The sequence below is a fragment of the Bombus bifarius genome, unplaced genomic scaffold, assembly GCF_011952205.1.
Source record: "Bombus bifarius isolate JDL3187 unplaced genomic scaffold, Bbif_JDL3187 scf7180000008163, whole genome shotgun sequence".
Classification (NCBI taxonomy): Eukaryota; Metazoa; Arthropoda; class Insecta; order Hymenoptera; family Apidae; genus Bombus; species Bombus bifarius.
The window spans coordinates 2,032,306-2,053,574 of NW_022884485.1; the positions used below are offsets into that span (position 1 = coordinate 2,032,306).

The following is a 21,269-nucleotide window of genomic DNA, read 5'->3' on the forward strand; positions in this document are numbered from 1 at the left end:
TGCTCAACAAATTTCATATTTTGAAATTGATAATGTTTATAACGTTACGATTTGGCGTTTCAGTTGTTTTCTAACTATATTTTTGTATTCTTTTTCTTTTTTCTTTGATTCCAACGATTAATCTATTAATTAATTAATTTCTAAAATCAACTTTTCCTTTGTTATTTACATACTAATCAACGTTAATACATCCTATTCGTAAGTACGTACCATGGTTGTATTCCTGTCGGTATTCAATAGACCTGATAAAGATTCCAACTTGAGTTTCACTTGATAGGATTCCGTTGTTTCGTAATCCAACACTCCTTTCCGGAGTCTAAGCGCGCAATTCCGTTCCTCCGTAACATTCGCTTCGAACAATTCCTTCTCGTTACCGCTATAAATTTCGCATTTTAATGGCGTAGTATCGTGTGCGTGACTATTAATCACCGTGATTATCTTGATCAACGTATTGTCGCCCGCATCTTCCGGTACTTCGACGTTGTAGGAATTTTCTGCAAAACCTAAGCCGATTTCTGGCGGCACCGTGGCCACGTGACGAACATAAACTGGCACTGTCGTGACGGACGCCAGTTGCGGTTCTCCCATGTCGTACGCGCGAACATCAACCTGAAACATTAATAACTTGGTCCTGACGAATGCTGCCCGGCTTAAGTCTAATTTTACCATAGACGTTCAAGATTCAACGTAGAAAGAACGACGTTGAACTCCGTGATAAAAGCAAACAGAAACGCGACATTTTAACCGCTTTATATCTATATCTATTCATACATACATACGTACATACATATATATATACACACATATTACCTGATATTCAGTGTTCGTTTCCTTACGCAAGTCGTCTCGTATCCTAAGCACGCCAGTGTCCGGATCGATCACAAAATATTTGTTCGCTATTTCACGGCCGACAATTTCGTATCTCACCTATAAATCGACAGACAATAACGATCGACTTTCTTTTGTACGTTAACTGCCATGACCAACGTCCATCACATCCGATCAAGGAGCAAATGATAGCAATTTCTTTTCTTTCCGTCGTTACGCGATATTGGTTACAAATAGAAATTACGTATCTATACGTATAATTTCCAATAAAGAAAATAGCATAAACGCATTCCGCAAAAAATAAAGTAAAAAGACTCGTACCACTTAAGGATTACTAATCGCGAGTACGTACTTGATTTCCAGGAGCAGTGCCATCGGAATCTGTTGCTACGAGATTAATGACCGTCGTGCCAATGGGAACGTCGTCATCCAGCGTAATCGGACGAGGAACTGACGTGAACACTGGTGGAATGTCGTTAACGTCCTGATGAATAACAAAGGCATGTAATACCATCTTTCTTGAAAAAAATTATCCGATTGTATCTCGAAGTAGGCTTCTCGATTGACCTGCTTTTAATTAAACTAAAAGTCTGATCGATGCTGCGAAGGATCGAAAACTGTAGATACAAAGTATACTCGGCCAAGTTAGGCAAGTTAGATTTTTGATACAAATTTGCAACATTATTATGTATTCAAGAGGAAATGTTTCGTAGAATCATCTTACAGGAGCATACATTCCTATTGAATCCTACTGTCCCACGTATATTCCACGTATAACTCCACTGTACTATAGCTTTCAAGATTGGTACGAATTCGTTAACTAAACTAGCTGCATCTATTTACTAGACGCAGTCGACGATACTTGTATTTTATCCCCTTTTCACTTTTTTTTCGAAAAGCGTTAATTCGTTTCTCGTCTCATTTCACGGTACAGATATACGAAGATGCAGAAGAGTCTAAGAAAGTTACAACGATCGATACCTGAACATTGACCACAACTCTAGTAGTAGAACCAGGCGAATCGCTGGTATTTTCGACGGTGCCAATTATAAGGATATGCTGGTTCTCCCTCTCATAGTCCAAACCGCGAACGGTTTTTATGGCTCCAGTCTTCGGGTCTATGCCGAATAGTTCGGTGTTGCCTTGTTTAATCATGTACGTGATCTGCTTCTTTGTGTCCGGATCATCAGCCTGGAATTGATCGCGTTTGTTTTAGCTTCGACGAGGATGGCTATTCGTCTAGAATTTTGCAACGTTCTACTCTTCCAGTACAGTGATACGACGAGAATCGACCATGAAAATTATAATTTATTTATGTTAAAGCGAACCAAGTAGCTAAAAGGAATAAGAAAAATCGAGTCAAATTGGATGAAATACAAAAGTTGCTTAATCTTTTTAACAAACTCGAAATAATTCGATTTTTCGCGAATAATCGGAGCAGATGCAACGTTCAAATCCTTTCGAACGGATCAAAAGACTCGTTCGTATCGTTTTCTTGGAAAGTTCCCTCTTTTTTTTATCGACCAATGGTTTCACGCCATCAAGACTCGATGGACTTGGTAACCGCCAGTTTCGATATCGAATCGTGTCGCTCGAACTTAACTCACCGTTACTTGAAGCACCGTGTAATCTGGTATATTCTCTTTAACTCGAGCCTCGTAGCTGCTTTGATGGAAAACAGGAACTTCGTCCTCGACGTCTATAACTTTCACTGTAACCGTAGCAGTAGCTAAGCGGTAATCAGGAGCACCGTCCCTCGCGGTTACCACAAATTTGTACTCCTAAGCAACGAAATCATTTTAATCTCCTGGCGACTCTATTCCTAAACTCTAAATACACATGTATACATTTTTTTGTTTCGCCGTTATGTACGTATGTACTTTACGATCGTTGCGTCAACGAAATATTCAAACTTCTACTATCGCTAACGTTATCATTTTACAAACATACGTCATTTTGCTCATAGTCCAAAACGATTTTCGTCAACACATCTCCAGTTTCAGGATCGACGGTAAACGGTATGTCGTCTGGCGCGAAATACGTGATTTCTGCGTTGATGCCTTCATCGGCGTCCTCGGCATGCACCCGACCTATTAATTTCCTAGCTTCTCCTTCTTTCACAGTAAACTCGTAAGGCAAGTCGACGAATTCTGGATTCTTGTCGTTGATGTCTGTTACTTTGATGTTTACCGTTGCCGTGTTGAACAAACCGCCAGAATCTTCGGCCTTTATCAGCTACACGAAGAAAAAAGATGTTAAACAGCTGTGCTTAAGAGGCCGACGCACCATCCACCAGATCACCGGACAACCGAAAATCAGACGACTAAACTCGGCGACGAAGCTCAGCGACTCGAAAATTGTCGATATCGTAGAGATCGTCCAACGGAATTGGATGTCGAGGAAAGCATTGTAATTATGAAGTTGCGAAAAAGAAAAAAAAAGAATTTGATTCGATGTACTTGATCGGTCGACCAACTCTCGACGACCGGCCACTAGTAGTCGATAGTGTGTAAAGGCACTAAACGATTCGCAAACATAAACTTACCAGCTGATAACGGGTCAGATCCTCCCTGTCTAACTTCCTTATAACAGTGATCACGCCTGATTTGTCACCGATCGCAAATTGACGCAGGTCGTTTCCAGATACGATCGAGTACGACACTGGATCGTTCTCCGGGTCAACTGCCTATTAAACGGAGATCAAACCGAGTTAAAGACGTAAGTAAAAATGATTAGCTTTCGATGAGATAAAGAAAGAAAATGTTGGAAGAAAATGACGAAAATGAAACGGGTAACGTTCTCTAGTTTCTTGTTAATCGCGTCCTATTTGACAGCTTTACCGATAAAATCGACGCCAGTTCCGCCGCCAATACCGGTTACTCTTTCTTTTCAACGTCCTCTCGCTCTCTCGACAACGAGTTTACGAATTAGCGTAAAACGAAGATGACCGTTAAAAGTAATTACAAACACTTACGGTAATCGTGGCGACCGTGGAATTAATGGACGCTCCCTCGCTGACTTGCACCTCGTATACCGGTTGCTGGAAGACGGGACTCCTGGTATTGGGTCCAGGAATCACGTTTACCTCGACGATCGTCTGTGAATATTTTCCACCCTTGTCAGTAGCTTGTACGGTAATGCTGAATTGTTCGCCTGCGTTCAGCTTTCTCACGGATTCGATCAGGCCGGTCTTCGGATCGATTTTAAATTTATGTAGTCCATTATTTGACACGTGATAGATGCTGTATGTTATTTCGGCATTCTCCCCTTCGTCGTTGTCCGTTGCCTCGACCTACATTATTCAACATCGGTCGGTCGAATTTTTCCAAGTCGTGGATATGAAATTTTCATTGTTTTTCGTGTTTCTTTTTCAATGCGAAACAAGTAGCCGAAAATAAAATTGCTTTCTATTAATATCATGAAACTACCTTTGTCACTACTTTCTTCGTTTCTCCAGCCTGAACGGTGATGGGAGCTATCATAGGAAGCATAGGTGCGTTGTCATTAACGTCGTTCAATATCACCACGAAGGATAATGGCGCAGAAGCAGCAACGCCCGTCTTTTCCCTGGCCACCACTTGAAACCGGAAACGACCAGGACTCGGAGGATCACGATCCAGATTCTCTTCGTTCACGACGAGTATACCGGAAGGATCGATCGCGAAGAAATTGGTGGTTAATTCGAAAGTGTAAGCTGGTTTCGGATCTTCGGGGCCCTAAACGCACAGTTAATTCGACAAACGCAACGTTATAAACAGATACGATAAAACAAGGCCTACTATAACACGCGAATTAAACCATACGGAGGTTTTATTTGACGCTACTTAATCCACGGCTATCTATATTCGTTTAGAAATCGCATGCTAATTACATATTTTCTACGCCTAATATATAGCTATTCGCTTTGTTTACATGTTCTAGGATGGAAAGTAAAATTGTTTGCGTGCATCGATTATTAAACGGTATAGAAACGTAAAGCCATGCTACTCTATACTTGCATGTACACATCATCGTTTGACAGTATTCGATGCGATCCACGAACTATCAGAATCCAAGCATAGACGCTATTCGCTGACGTGACGTCGCAACTTACGAATATCAAGGAAAAAGTTTCGCATACGTAGAACAGATCCGATCCTTTTTGTCATGTATTATCGATGCTTCGATACGATCGAACATCAATGCCATTTTGACAACGTTTGAAAGGATAATGGACATCGGCTAACGTAGAAAAAATCGAATAGCTGAATTTTGCTTTCCGCTTTGCCGTCCATTTTTAATTAGTTCTGAAATTGAATAACGAATAATTTTTCATCGAATAAAATCGTTATTTCTTATCAGCGAATAAACTCTTGGCAAACTATTCGTTATTCGAATAAAATTCGCCCAACTCTGCGGTCGATGTTTTGCCGAAACGAAACGCACCAAGCGTGCGTCGATCTATTTCCGCACTTATACTTCCGCACGATACTTGACAGTTTTCACGAAACGAAGTAGAGTCGTCACGCGATGTAGTTTGTCTAAGAGTTTACGATCTTTCCTAGAAAAGAAGAAAACCGAGTTCCTTGATCGATCGAAGAGGTGGCAATTAGTTTTGAAAGGAACGAAATATTTAGATATTCATTTTTCACTTTGTTCCTTTTATCGATTTTTCCTAGTTTTTTTTTTTTTTTTTTTTTTTTTTAAGAGATCGATTCAACGGATAGGTAGGGGAACGTTATTCATTAAGAACGAGGGAAATTAAAGCATCGGTGCATGGCTGGCTGAACCGAGTCAGATCGATTTCGAAGATTAAACTTACCAAATCAGCGTCCGAAACAGTGAGTACCACAGGATTGCCTATTTTGTCGATAACCTTTGTTCCAATCGGGGCATTCTCATCGACGAAACCCTCTATGTTCGATGCTGTTATAATCGGGGGGTTACTGTCGACTGGCTTCACAGTGATGGTCAATTTCGCTGTGGCCGATCGTTTCGCTTCCGACACCTCGACGGCCTTCCGTCCAGTAAACAAACGAATAATTTTACTGTACGTTTACAAATACGTATTATATACGTATTATTATCCATTATACGTAACGTTATACACGGATACGAGAATGTTTAATAAACGTTACGTCACGACGACTCTTACCTTGATGATAATATCGAACTTCTTGGTAACCGTTGTGTCGACCGCCTTGATTTGCTTCACGGCGCCAGTGTTCGGGTTTATTTCGAAAAATTCTCGATAATTCGATGGATTGCCACTGAGAAACGAGTAATGAATGGGTGCGTTTATACTGTCCATATCAACCGCTTGTATTTTCTCCGGCGATATATTAAGTATCCCGGATAACACTCCACTCGATACCTGATGCAGAAAAAGGCACAATGTATAGAACCGGTTGGCCGATAGCTTAGAACGTTGTCGCACGAGATTTCAGAGCAAAGAAATCGTTCGCGTATTAAAAATCCAGGGTTGCACGTCGTCTTGTGCTATACAATGCACGATAACGCATTGGCGCATTTGCGTCGCGTACGTCGAACCGTACGTGTACTCCGCGATCAAAAATTACGTTCGTTTGCAAATGTTCAGTTTCTAAGACTAGCGATCGTCTATACGTTTATATCGACGTACACCAAAGTTTACTCGTTCGAAGTAGCCTCGATTTTCTCCGAGAAATCGTTATCTATCGCGAACTCGTAAAACGTAATAGTACCCATTATACCTTAAAATTCTTTTTTTTTTCGCGATTTTCTAGACCTACCAAAGTTCCCTCGATTATCGTACAATTTGGGCTATATAAGAACACGTACGAGATCTCTCGCTCAACATTTATATTTAACCAACGTTTTTGCAACGATATGTGCGCCAAGTTTCGATCGGTCTTTTCGCACTTCTCCGTGGCCCGTATCGAACCGAGGCTCGTTTCATTTTCCAGCGTGCTTCATATTCTGTTACATCTTGTACGCGCAAACAGCCAATATTCGCCTTTATTCGCTTATTACCGTCCGATTACAGCAAATTATAGGAAATTATTTGTTTCAAACAATTACAGGCCCTAGATTTCGGATCAAATAAATCTACTTACGGACGCCGAATATTCTGGATTAATGCAGGCGCCATCCAACAGCATACAACCTTGATAGATGAAGGAAGGATCTTGATCATCGTCGTCTCTGATATTTACCGTCAAAGTGGTGGTAGATGTGAACCTTTCGGATACGTTCCTTGCACGATCCTATCAACAAACAGTTTATCATGTATCTTTTATCTCCTCATTTTACCAATTAACATCATGGTCACGGTTGTACTTTTCAACGCGATGAAACCAATTTCTTTCGCCGTTCTCCGCAATAAGAAAGTAACGTATACGTTAAAGAGCATCAACGACGTCCAATTTGACCGTATAAATCCTTTTGGTTGCATTCGAGACTCGGTACCGATTTCATTACGATATTACCAATCGTACAAAAATGCGATTCATATCAAAAGGCTTTTTTTATTGAAATACGCTTCGTACTATGGATATTTCCCGTTTCCCACGAATTTGAACGAGTTCGAAGAGAATAATAAACGACTATCACATTAAAAGGGAATACAGCTGTGAATGATGTCGCCAGACCGAACAAACACAGAAATAAATAAAATTACTAAAAGTTATATGCTAACAAATGAAATTACTACGATTACGTCATCGTCGATAATGACTACCTTATACACTCTTATTTCTTATTGCAACTTACTTCCAACTACACGCCCGATATACGTATCCTCTTTTTCAATTTACATTTACAAATTTTTCATACTATTGTATCGTTTCGAACAAAGCGTTTCATCGCGAGCCGAGTCAACGCGATTCCAACGCACGGAAAAATATTCACGATAGTAGCTCCGTAGGATACCGTTGCATATGTATAACAACGTGTCCATCGATGCCGATAATTCCGTGTAATTTCGTGTCGACTCGATCATCTAAAAGTACCAAGCAACTCTGCTGTCGACTCGATTATTCTCGAATTATGAAAGTCGCGATCGTCGCGAGTAAAACAAGAACGATCGTTCCGTCGTTCCTTGCGAATAGGCGAAAAGACAAGGGCATCTTTATCTGCCAAGGCAACGCTTCGTACTAAAATCGAGTTTCAGCGAGAGACGAGAAGGCGAAACGCCCGCGGTTACGAGTTCCAGTGGAACTCGAAGCCATCGTGATCCAGCACAGACTTTGTTACCGCTTCGTAAGAACTTTTCTCTTTCGCTTTGCCCTTTGTTCGTTCTTTCCTCTTCCTCTTGTGTGTTGTAGCACCGTTTACGGGCGTGGCACCGATCGTCGTAACCGAGAGACAATCGTATCTGGCGTCTTGGCGGTCGGAAAAATATTTTTCCGAGTTTAGTCGTCGATTACCTTACCTCGTTGATAATCTTTTAATATCAAATCACGCCGAAGGAAGGAAAAGGAACGAGTGCACGAAGAACGCGACATTTACAGTCGAGAAGGTTTGCGTACTTGGCGGAAAGGAGGACAATACGTTGGAGAAGACGCGCAGCCAGCTGTTCCACGCAATATTCAAATGAGCCACACCTGTAGCAGCAGCTGTTGCAGCGATCCACGTTACCCTTGCGACCAGCAGAGAGAGATCGATCATAAGTTCAAGCAACTACGAAGATATTCGCCGTGTTATCGTCTACACCTTCTAGATTTCACATATTCCTAACAATTTCAAATATATAGCGTTTTATACGTGACTCGAAATTCGCGTAAGCGTCACAGCAATTATTTTCGGACGAAGTAATTTCTTAATAAGCAGGTTTCGCATTTTCGGCCGTACGCTTACACGCGCCATACGTCACGCCGATGTCAGTGTCGGAGTTAAACGATTCCGTTGAACGCGATCCATAAGTAAACGACCAACTTATACGCTTAGCGGTCAGCTCACTCACCGTTGAAAAGGCGTTGACTCGTTGCCGTGCAAGTAACACGACCAGCAACACTTTCACCGGATTAAGAGGTTCCATCGTCGATTTCGCGTGACGTTTACTTTTATTCTAAACTGTTTCAATTCATCGTTTCATTGTTTCAATTTTAATTTTGAAATTTTTACGCAAGCCTGTACAAAGCCGCATATCGCTACGCGTCGCGACGCGTTTCCTAGGAACAACGAATAGCGAACGAAGGAAACGAAGAAAGCGATGGCTTTCTAAAATCGCTTCGACATTCGAACGGTTGAAAGACATCGACGGTATAGCTACGATATCGTACGTTTGGAATAAACTGCGAAATGTAACGGCGCGTCGTGAAACGCATCTCGGTACGGTTCGATGATTTTATCGCTGAAACGCTGTCATTTCCTTTTACGAGTATCGCGCGGACGAGTGCTACATACGAGTGCTGAATCTTCGCAGAAATCTATCATCCATAGAGTCGTGTTTCGCGCGCGCGCGCGCGCCATCGTCCGCAGCGGCTTTGGGATTCGCACGGTGTTTCCTGTTTCCCGGAAACGTCCTATGCACGCTACACGTTTCGCGCAATACGCGCGCACGCTGCTTGTTACACGCCTCGATAACGCCATTGCCTTGAATCGGGATTATCGTGTAATTTTATACCGCGTACATCAAGTTCGCGAACAGGCATCGTACTTACTCTCGCGCGAGATTGCCCTCGTTGTTTTATCGGAGGTTTCAAACCCAGTCACGCCGCTATCTATCCAATATTGCTGGCCGTTCGACGCGGAAGGAACCAATCCACGATCGGTAATCACTGTTTCGCGATCGCTGCCGCACCATGGCGTAGAAATCGCTCGTTCGTCGTAACGTTCAAGTCTAACGAACCAAACTGCCAATATAAACGATGCTGGTATTTCGTACTTGGTCGTATCCGAATAATTGGCCTCGGATATCTATCTGAATTATGCACGTCGACGTACATTTCGATACGTCTGCAACAGAGACCTATTACACGAACGGAATCGAAAACGTTGATCGTCGTAATGGACATAACCGACCGTGGTTCCGCGATTTGCATAAACTTTTAATCGTCGGTGAAATCTGAACGCGTTCTGCATCTTTGGTGCCCAAAATGCGTAAAACTAACGTCGATAGATGCGCACGTACGCCAATGCGCCGACACTCGCTATATACGAGACAAGCGGCTTCCCGCGACCACATTGTAGAAGTCTATCCCTCTAATATTTAATATTCGCCGTTAATCTCCATTCCACGAACGATTCGTTGCCGATGGCACGTTTCGCGCACAGCTCGACCACTCGCGATTAAGCTGACTCGCGCTTCGACAAATTCGAAACGGAACGCCCAACTCTTTTCCTATTTTCAAACCTAGAGATATAGATCCGACGCTGTCATAACCGAACGTAGCTCCGGTGCTATTCTCTCATTTTCCCCATTCAACGATAGAACGATATATCGTTAGGTATATTCTATTATATCGGGTAAAGATTCGAATCATTAAGACGTGGCTGGGTATAGAGTCAAGGAAATATCGAGTTTAAAAATACATCGAACATCGAACATTGAAAAAGAAGGGACGAAGCAAAGTTAGATGGATATTCGCTAAAGTTTAAAACGTTTTATCATTCGCGGCCTATCGGTCGTCGTTGCTAACAACGAAACACGTTCGCGGAATAAAAGACGTCGAGAAACGAGCGACGTACGACGCGATTTCACTTTCGTCAACGCTTATACAGATAGATCTGAGCTCGACTCGTAGGATCGTGATTCGAATACGCATCTACCAAGCGACATAGTTTTTCACTGATCGCACGCGATCACGTTTCGCGTTCAACGATCGCGAGAACGAGACGCACAGGAATAAATTTCGCGTATTACAGGACGAATTTGCCGCGTTTACGATTTCCGGCAGTCAAACGAGAATGAAATTTCAAGCTTAGGTTACGGCGCGCCGCGAGTCGAACGGTGACTAATACCGCGAGCCGAGGCTGTCCTACCTTGCCCGGTTGCATCCGCAAACGTGCATACGCCAATGCATATAAGTCCTGCCATATTCGCTACCTACCGAGTTCTACTCACGGATACCTGGTTGTAACGCGAGTTTCTTTGTTTGCCTAGTCCACGAGCCGCGCAACCGCTGACATTTACGAAACAACCGTCGATCGATATTCTCTACGCGCTTTATCCATCTTCATCGATACGGATATCATGGAACGTCGGTTGAGTACTCGCTGCCGTGACCGGATAATTAAGACGATCGAGGTGGCGCATTCGTTATCGCACCAAACTAAAGATAAGCTTGCCAGTTCGACGCAAGGTTCTAAGAACAAACGGTATAAATTGAGAAAATGTGCGTCGAATCTGTGAAAGATAGGATCACCGATAGCTTCGCGGAAAGCAGAACCTGAAAGAAACAACGCAGCTTTAACGTTTTTAACCCAATTGAAATTCATTTCGTTCCATTTCGAGTTTACTCCTAAAACCTATTTCTAATCCAAATGTACAACCGTTTATATTTTGTCGTATGTTGATCGAAATCGAGATCGGTTGCGATTCAGCAAAGGTTGCATTTTCTCCGTGACCTTGATATCCAATCCTGTATCGAAATGCTGGGGTGTTTCTAGCAAATACGCGAATAAGTAGTCCGAGATCAGCAGCAACGGTATGGTAGCTAGGGAATTTGCGAATCTAGCGTATTTAGTCGCGAAATTAACAATGTCGACTCCGAGAAAGCGATATGCAAATATCTAGAAGCGCTCGCTCTAATCGCTACCTTCTAATCTCGCTACGCGTGCCAAAGCTGCACATCCAACTGACACGATATCGCGAAGGATCGCGTGCTGTGCTCCGTGTTCAATGACGCCATCCCTTTCCCTCTTTTTTCTTCGTGTTAAACGTATTATCGAACAGCAATTATCCTTTTAATATAGATTAATATAGATTCTATCGAGCTCTTTTGATATTTCATAGATATCCGTTACTCATTGGAAAATGGGCATATACGCACGTTGCACTTGTTAGACATCGCGGCGTAGAAAGGAAACTAAGGAAACTAAGAAGAAACCGAGGTACTGATTTTCGTATTGGTAAGAAACGCGTAGTATCCGCAACGACGGAAGACCACGCGAACATTCTAGTAATCGTAAAGAAAATCGATACGCCGATACGAATATCATGCGAGGATCGATAGATGACTCGTCTCGATGACTCATCGAATCCTTTCTTACGCTTTCGTCACACGCTAACTGACCGATGACTATTTTCGTAAAGTCACCCTTCCTTCCTATCCACCATCTTGATTCACCGTTAAATTAAGAAAATATTTTAAAATACCTAATTACCTTAATGGGAACCGCGTAAAGGTCACTATGCAGTTTCGTTACTCGCGAGTACATAATGGCTTTTTATAACGTTCCTTACTCGACCATTTTTCGATGAGATATATCCGATCGATTTATATAATTTTCGAAAAATAAACTATCGATACGCGGTGGCGAGTCCTAAAAACAGTGGAACAGTCGAAACAGTCGAGAAATCATAAACGTAACCGGGAAAGTATACGAGGAAAGAAATAGGAATATTAAAGCGAAGCTTCTTGGGCAAAATAGACGAAACACCCAAGTAGAAACGATCGTCGAACGTGTTTTAGGACTTTAGAACGATCGAGAAAAGGGAATATTAAACATCCTTGATCGTTCATATCGGATCGCCAAGGAATAGGTACTTACCGATGCCAAAATAGTGACGAGGTATCGTTGCGTTCTTTCAAAATCCAGGGTACGGTTAACAGTAACTTGGCCTTGATGAGGTAAGTTGATGCTGAAATAACCGTATCCATCAGCCGTTGTTATTCTATTTCGACCAACTCCGTCATTGTTGCCAATGCCAGTTCCGTCACCAGGAGCGATCGAGTATTCCACGATGCCGTTCACACCGGCATCCGCGTCCACGGCCACCACGTTTTTGAAGATGGTCGAACCGACTGGCGTTAACTACGACCAAACCATACGGAATTCGATGGAATAGTTGCGTAAAAAATATTTTTCACAGTACAGCTATTAGTAGTCAGTAAATCAGAGTAACCATAGAGAAATTGTGCGGAGGCGAGTGCAGCGCGATACCAACTTACGGACAAATATCTCCGAGGAGGTGCGGTTGATCTTTTGCGGTTACCACGACCGATTATCAACGGGAGCGATTCAGCTTTCTCCGTTTCTCTTCTAGGCCGGAAAATCGGCCGGCTATTTGTGCCCATGGTAGATTAATTAGTTTAAACGGAGGTCGCGAACAACGCGTTCCACGATCTCGACCGATATATCGTGTTACGGTGAAATTGAAAGTGCATGGTCGTGTCACGCATTGATACGGCAACGTGTTCATGTATTAATTCGGAGATAATCGGTTCGTTCGATTTTTTGCACTAGAAGAGCAATTATCGAGATTTCCCTGTCTGTTGCGTTCAATTATGCACGTACATACGCAAACACGTTATCGACATCGATCGATTAGTCCGTGCTTCAAGATAGTGGCTACCGTTTCGAAATCCGATGCTGCTTAATTCCAACGAAACCAATAAAATAACGAGCAAGCTGTTGTGCGAAAATAACGGTTACGAAACGGTATCGTTGTGAGTTATTTGGTCGGTAAGACCATGTACTTGGCTAAATTTTGAAATTTCATCGAATTTTAAATACCTATCCGATATCTACGCTCGATCGAAGGTATAAAGGTCTGCCTGTAATTGCAAAACCACTTTACCTTACAGTGCGATAGTGCATCGACGATAAATTATATACCGCACAACATCCATTAAACGCAAGTGAATTGAAATCAAACTCATTCATATTAATACGAATGGAAAACTTTAATAGAACCAACGTTAATACGACGGAATAAATAATTCACCGAGTTCATTCATAAAACACCGACAAGTACGCACGTAGAACGTATCGGTACTATACTATAAACATGTACACTAGAATCGTAGAATCACCTATTCAAAATCGTTCATCCAACTTGGAGGATTGTCGCATCTCAGCAAGAACCGTGATGGTTCAAGCTAGAAACAGGCTGGAAATTCGACCGATTCGCAAATTATTTCACCGACCAACTACCGAACGAAAGAAACGAGGCTCGTGCTCGTCTGTCGTTTGTCCGTAAACGCGCTCGGAAACACCATTTGTTGCAACGATATGCCCAATACGCGATCGTGTCGCGTATAACGATCCACGCGAACCGCCGCTTAACGACCGAACGAGCCGTGGACAGTTTCGATGTACCGTTATGCGTTACCTCTACAGATGTAGCCCGATAGCATGCTTGTTCACCATCGTAAAATGCAAGTTCATTAAAATAAGTATTAACGTGGAATCGAAGGGAGAGCAAACGCATGCCAGTGCGTGCCGTGGCATCTGGCTGGATCAACCGGTATTCGCGAGATGCACGCCATTCCTATTATAACGGTCCGTTAGCGTAGAAAAGAAAAGGAATCCGCGCCACGAGAATTCTCTGCCGACTCTCCTCGTTTCTCTTTGACACGGTCGTGACGAAATTCCCGATCACCGCTACGTATCTGCTATAGAGATCGAAAGAGCGATCTACTTTTCCACCTGTTGCCAGATAACTTGCCTACGAGATTTATCCTTCCAATACGTAATCAGTGGGATATTGGACGACTGGTGGACAACTTGGATAATTTAATTGGTTCGTGGAGTCCACCGCCGGGAATCGGCACATCCAACTTTCGAATCTAGACGAACAGTTCCCGTGTTTATGTATACGTTCGTAAACTTTGCGTTTGCCTCTCCGGCGTTATCGTCAAATTTCTTCTTCCGATAAATAACTTTCCGTTCAGAAAATTTCATTTAACCTTCCAGTTCTAGATAACGCGGAATTTCGATTTCCTTCCTGCCGCCGATCGATAATACAATTAAACAGATATTCGAACAGATGGATCGATTTCTCTAGTAACGCGCGTTACGCGCATCGTAATTAAAACGAAGTTTCTCGATTTCTATGAAATGCATATTTCTCATTCGATGAATAGTTCTTCGCGCGTTCGATTTATCGTAATCGCAATACTGCTCGCTCTTGTAGATCGTTCCTGTTACGCAATTACATAGTACCCGCTCTATTAGTAATAGGTATCTATTTTTATCTTTAGCCGTCGTTATGTAAATCGTGAAACATCCATGTGTAGCTAACATCGCGGATAAACCTATCGTTAGTAACGCTTATACTAGGAAATCCGTCGATGCAATTTGCATTCGTAGTACTTTTAATTTCGACGGGAATTCCATCACGTAGCGGGTTCATCGACTCCGAAACATTTGCAATTTTAATATCGTCGAACCGTTCGAACACGATACGCTTTAGAATCGACCGTGTCGCGTCGATTATTTTATCTTTCTTTCGTTATGGCGATTCCTTCGCTTTTCATTTAACGTCGCCATGTCTGTACGACGAGACTTTATAAATCCTAAACTGTTGTTCTAACGCAAGGAAAGCCTGCTTCATTTATTTCGTTACATTCTCGCGGATAACGATCGACCAAATCGTTCGAGCACGACCAACTCACCGATTTATCGTTCTTTGTCGATCGATTTTTACCCAACTGGATGTCGGTAATTCGAAATTTCCTGAACATCACCCAATCGATTAACTTTGATCGACTTTTCCTCTATATATGCGTGACACGAACGCTACGTGTATCAAATTTCATACCTTATCTTTCTCTAATCGCGTGTATTTTTAGTAGAATTTTTAGTAGAATTTTTAGTAGAATTTTTAGTAGAATTTTTAGTCGAATTTTTAGTAGAATTTAGTACTTGGACGCCAATTTCTCTCGCTTGAAAAGATGGAATACTTTATGCCGACTTACCTCTGGCACCGTTGTCTCGTATGGCGTGTTAATGAATTTTGGCGCATTATCATTTATATCTGACACTCGCACAATCACCGGTATGGTCCGTTTCTTGTTCGTTTGCTTCACCGTACAGCTCAACTGGAAAGAGAACGAAAATTACCTTATACTAAATTACTGCATACATACGTTTCACGTTTTCGCGTGTAAATATTCCGATACAAATATACCGACAAAGACCGTAGCTCCATGGTTAAATATACGTGCTTTTTCAAATTTATTACCAACAACGCTCGATACGATTCCGCTACATCCTCGACATATCTACGTTAACGGTAATCGAGCCTAGTTTTTATATTTTTATATTTCTTCGCATTAATCCTTATTATCGTATTGTCGGCACATCGTATTATCGAGTTAGATAATATAAGGACGTATTTACGAAAAATTTTGATCGATACAAACGCTTTTACGATACCGTAATATACGCAATATATATATATATAGGCTAACGATATTTTCTACATTCGTCGTTTACGCCATTACGACAATTATCGATAAGACTGCTAGGATCTACCGCTTACCAAACAAAGGCAAAGTGTACGCGGCATTTCCAAGCGACTGGATTTTATACGGTCAATTTGCGAAAACGGCAAATACGAGCAATCTCTGACGGAGAACGTTGTATCAGAACGCTGCTCTAGACCTTTCACATTCCTTGCACCACAGTGTCATAAGAGACGACGTGCATTCCCGGCTGCCGACGTGGCTACAAAGAACGGCATCGTATACTATGCAATCTCAATTTACAAATTCAATAACAGTCTGATTTTCCTTCGGATGTTTCTACAGAGTTTACCGATTTTACACTACTTTTTTTACTAACAAACGTCAACATATTAAAGACTATATCTGAAACGTAAGTATTCGATGCCAAAGAATTCGTTACTTTGCCCGATTTGATTATTTCGATTCTATGATCGAATTCTCTTGTCCTCCACGCCATGCTTACACGCTACGAGCGATGCACGCGTCAGAGCAAAACGTTGAACGAGGCGTTCGTTAGAAACGACAGATACTCGAGTTCTTGCAAACAGTCACCGTTAAATAACCGTTCAAAAGGTCAACGAAGCACACCGCGATAAAAACGAAACTGAGCGAAATTAGATCGACGGAAGGATCGTTGCTTCCGGTTTTGTCCCGGCTGGTAAGTTCGTTGCCTGCGAACAGGAGCAAAAAATACCGGGGACAAGTAACGAGATTCCTTTTCGAGAACGAAAGAGCGCTCTTCTTGAATCTCGCGGAAAATGCAACGAGACGGTGCCAAGCGTAGAAACTGTCGCGCTACCACCAGTTTCCGCGCAAAAACCTTTCGCGTCTCTCGAAACCAGAGTCGTCGTTTTTCACCCGATCGACCGAGCATCGACCGTGTCTTATTTACGATAACGAGAATTTCTCCGCAAATCGTGCATTCGATCGCCATCATTAGCGATCGTCGAATCAAAGACTTTATCGTGCGTTTCTTAAACGGTCTCTTTATCCGATCGGTACGTGACACTTGGAGAATGACAGCAAAAATCAGATTCCAGGTATCGAGTTGTTCGTCATCGAGTTCATCCTAACGGTGATCAAACGGTTTTTAAACGGATCCGGATAAGTTAAGTTAATTCGATGGGGCCGATTACGAATGAAATTGACTTTTTAACATTTATAACGTTGAAACGTCGCGAATTTTTCACGAATATCTCGAATTATTTGGAAACAATTCGCTGTTTTATTCGGCCATTCCATAGAGATGGTAGGATCAGCAAACCTGATTATTATTATTATTATTATTATTGCAGATAAATGAGAATAAGAATAAACGAGAAAGAATTGTTTCGTGCGAGCAAAGACTTCGGTAGCACTTGTACCTAGCAAAAAATGAATCATCTCCACTAATCATCGGTCTAGCAATCTTTTCACGAGCCAGCCAGTAAGTAGTGCATTTGAAAAACACGTACGTGCTCGCTTGATCGATCGTTTCTGTTATCCAGGTTCGGAAACACGTCCAGTTACATGCTCGGAACGAATCGCAGAGAAATATACGTGGCTTTCTCGAGATAAACACTGCGACACACGAAGCGGGCAACTACCGATTACGTAACGCAAAACGCGGATAACAGATTCGACAAATTTAATTTCACACGACCGCGCTGAGCGCAAAAGTAGCAGCCCACCTAATGTTCCGGTTACGAAATCCACTTTGTCGAAAGTAAGCAAGTCTGGTAAGAATTTGTCTCACCTGAAAAACAACGTGCGAGAGATTTTCATCGTCCCTATCCAGAGGATCCAACAGCTGCAGCTTCTTTCCATTCAATTTAAAACGAGGCTGTCTTCCAGGAAAGATCAACTCCAGCGTGGTCTCGTTATACGGATCGCCAGATACCGGAAGTTCCTCCGGCACGGTCTTCTGATCGGTCGCTGAAAAATGAAAATCCGTGAACCGCGATCGCTACAACGATCAACGTACCAACCGATTTGTCTGGGAAGCATGCCTAGTGGGTGCAACGTATTCACGCGGTCGATTCCACGACTAGACGAGTCCCTCTAATAACATATTTTCCAACGTCTTACGAATACCTGTTATCCTTTATGGATAATACGGTAGAATCACAGCCGTCTTCTAACAATAATACGAATAAAACGAATAAAACGAATAAAACGAATAAAACGAATAAAACGAATAAAACGAATAAAACGAATAAAACGAATAAAACGAATAATACGAATAATACGAATAAAAGAAGGAAGCAATAGCGAATCCAAAAAGCTTACGAATACTTTTGGATCGATAAGAATCGTTAACGGACCAGTTATTAAGATATTAAACTTTTAGAGGCTTACAGCAGAAAATGTTTAATCGACATAATCGTTAAAATGGATATGTACATCGAATATGAAAACGCATACATATACAAATGTCAGAATAAATTTTTAAATTACCGATAAAATTGATCTTAAGGACTATCGATCAGGCATTTTTTACGCCTGTCTGGCGTAACAATTGTAAGCCGGTTAAATCTTGAATTTCCTTCTTCTCATCGGCCCGCATCTACGCAATTGTAAAAGTTACGTGGTTAGAAGAGAACGCGGCTACTACGTTAAAATCGGTAAGAGGCTACGAAACGACTTCCTCGTGTTCGCACTCTGGATAATTAACGTTATCTTAGCAAACTAGGCGCGATCTCGAGGACTCGAGCAATATCTCATTAGTGACATCCAGCGCTCCCTAATTGCATCGCGTCGATTCGCTTCCCTTCGTTTCGCATAATTTCTTAACTAAGTTTAACATTTTATCCCGCGAAATTAATAGAGCATTAACTTTTCGCCTAATTACTCGATTACGAATGTCGGATATCGTTCGAACGAACTTTTTCCAATTTCTTTCGAGCGAAAATGTTCGCTATTCTTTGTGTTTTGGCGTTACGTACGACGAATAGCAAATAATAAAGAAATAGCGAGAGAAAATAAGAACGATCAGCCGAGGAAATTTACTTTTATTTCGCTGACAGTCCAGTTTCGAGTAACACCATCGTCCTGGCGTTAAACGTAAATTAAATTAAACGCAAACTTACCATCTCCCCTGCTCTCCTCGATGTCAAGAATAATATTCGATTGTCCTGACTCCACCTCGCACAAGCCTGCAACAAACGAAGAAAAGCCTTTTATCGGATTAATATCTTCGTTATATCTCGCAAGGCTCGCGTTTTATAATTTTATAATAGCGCAACACTACTTTCCCGCTCCATGGCCAGATCCTTTACAACTTTAGACAAAGTCTCTATTTTTTGGAACAATGGAACGTTAGGTCGCTTGTCAACTTGGGTCACATTATCACACTAGACAGTCATATCTTCGACACCTCGTACGCGACTTACGCGACTTGAATATCGACTTTCCAAACATTCGCGCAAACACTCTGCCGAGGTCCATATCGAGCCCTCGGCTCAGTCGCAAATAATTACGGTAAGGCTAAATAACTGCGACCTTTATATATTATGTCGTCACAAAGATATGGTACGTTGCCGCAAACACGCATCTAAATACGCACGTGAATTAGATCGGTTATCTTTACCTATCGATACGGTTTCGCTTCCATTTAGCGATCTAACATACTTAGAAGATACGAATTGCTTGTTCCGTTGCTGCCAACTTGTATCGCCAGATTCCCATACATTATGTATCTCCTTTAAACTTAATTTTACAAAGGTTGAGAACTTAGGAGAGAAGGCTGGAAGATCGTTTCGTTATCGGTTATACTAAAAGAAAAATGAAGCACGTATCGCAGAAACGCCCATTAAAAACCAACTGGAATATTTACATCGTCGATGGTAGATGGAAATTTCGTTGTAAATATCATTTTCATAAGTGTTTTACTAGAAAATTCCGTTGACCATTACGGTGAAAGTACGTTCATGTGCGATAATCATATCTTCGGTCTAACAGTTTTAAAACTTAGTAAGAGTACTTCCCTCGAAGAATCGCTGGAGCAGGTGCAAGAAATCTGTCTGACCGGAAACGTGACTCAGCGACACAAAACGGCCGCTTTTGAGAAAAAGATTACGAGATTACCACGGCTGTAGTCGTATGGACGACACAGCTTACAAGTCCCAGCTGTTGAAACGTCTTGCTGGCTCACCATTATTCTATTTTTAGGCGAATTAATCGAGTTGCACGGACGGTGGCATCTGAATCGCAACAATCTCGCACGCAATTTTACTTTGCAACAGGCTCTAAGAATTCAAAATGCATCACGTTGAAACTGGTTTTGTAATTGTTATCGTTCGTACCGGCAACGGTAATTAATTTTACGTCTTGGCAGATTTATCGGCTAAATCAAGCGATCAAACATTTATGTCATTAATAACACGTTATTTTTACCACTTGTATATAATACTTGTAATCCCTTGTAACACCGAACCACGAAACCGTTAATTTAATTAGTTATACGTGTACTATACTTGTAAAAGTATCACGCATAGAACAGCTTGCGCGAATTACACGTTTTATTCGTCGAACGGATCGATGTTTCGGATCGGTGCTCTTCTACAATCCCAAATGATTTGCAGGTAATACCATCCAAGCCTTCCATGTGCAAGCGTTAACCCTCTTACTTTTAGCAAAGGTTTCCGATCTTTCTACGGCTTAGGCAGCTTTATTAAAGAAAAAAAATCTGAGAATTTATTCGACCGATTTGGGGATATCTATCTTTAATCTAACTAACGATAAGCGGTGAAAGAAGAGTAACAGGTTTATAGATAAAAATAGCCATCGCTATGTGCTCGAGACACAACTTCTTAAAGCATTTTATTTCATTTCTGTATAAGGTATCATTGCGACCACCATCGTATGGAAACTAGCAAATATTAGAAACGATTGATAATCGAGACGGGCACGAGTGTACAGAGAAAACGCAGGATACAACATTACGCATCACGAGTATTCTTACCTGACACTTCGCGACGAGGTCGTGGACGCCAACCACCAACCACGTGCCTCGTGGCTACGATCTTTCATCGAAAGGTTAACGTCGAACGCTAATAGCCCCGACGAACGAAGATGCGCCGCTCCTCTATCATGAAACCTACTCTC

At 41.9% G+C, this 21,269-nt stretch overlaps 1 protein-coding gene across 3 annotated transcripts in view; it reads right to left on the minus strand.

Moving 5' to 3' along the window:
- LOC117208843 (cadherin-99C) overlaps positions 1-21,269 on the minus strand; it is a 76,619-nt gene that overhangs the window by 4,564 nt on the left and 50,786 nt on the right. Inside the window, exons 3-18 of one of the 3 annotated variants that reach the window (XM_033450252.1) lie at positions 19,253-19,318; positions 17,920-18,098; positions 15,654-15,776; positions 12,502-12,765; positions 6,903-7,052; positions 5,963-6,181; positions 5,630-5,824; positions 4,257-4,544; positions 3,803-4,120; positions 3,374-3,514; positions 2,779-3,063; positions 2,436-2,609; positions 1,810-2,019; positions 1,181-1,312; positions 811-927; positions 211-609 (exon numbers count right to left, since the gene is read on the minus strand). In XM_033450252.1, the coding sequence (XP_033306143.1) occupies positions 211-609; positions 811-927; positions 1,181-1,312; positions 1,810-2,019; positions 2,436-2,609; positions 2,779-3,063; positions 3,374-3,514; positions 3,803-4,120; positions 4,257-4,544; positions 5,630-5,824; positions 5,963-6,181; positions 6,903-7,052; positions 12,502-12,765; positions 15,654-15,776; positions 17,920-18,098; positions 19,253-19,318 (3,260 nt within the window). Of the gene's footprint in view, positions 1-210; positions 610-810; positions 928-1,180; positions 1,313-1,809; positions 2,020-2,435; positions 2,610-2,778; positions 3,064-3,373; positions 3,515-3,802; positions 4,121-4,256; positions 4,545-5,629; positions 5,825-5,962; positions 6,182-6,902; positions 7,053-8,749; positions 8,861-9,449; positions 9,556-12,501; positions 12,766-15,653; positions 15,777-17,919; positions 18,099-19,252; positions 19,319-21,269 lie in introns of those variants that run through there. The other 2 variants (XM_033450254.1, XM_033450253.1) reach the window with 2 other exon arrangements.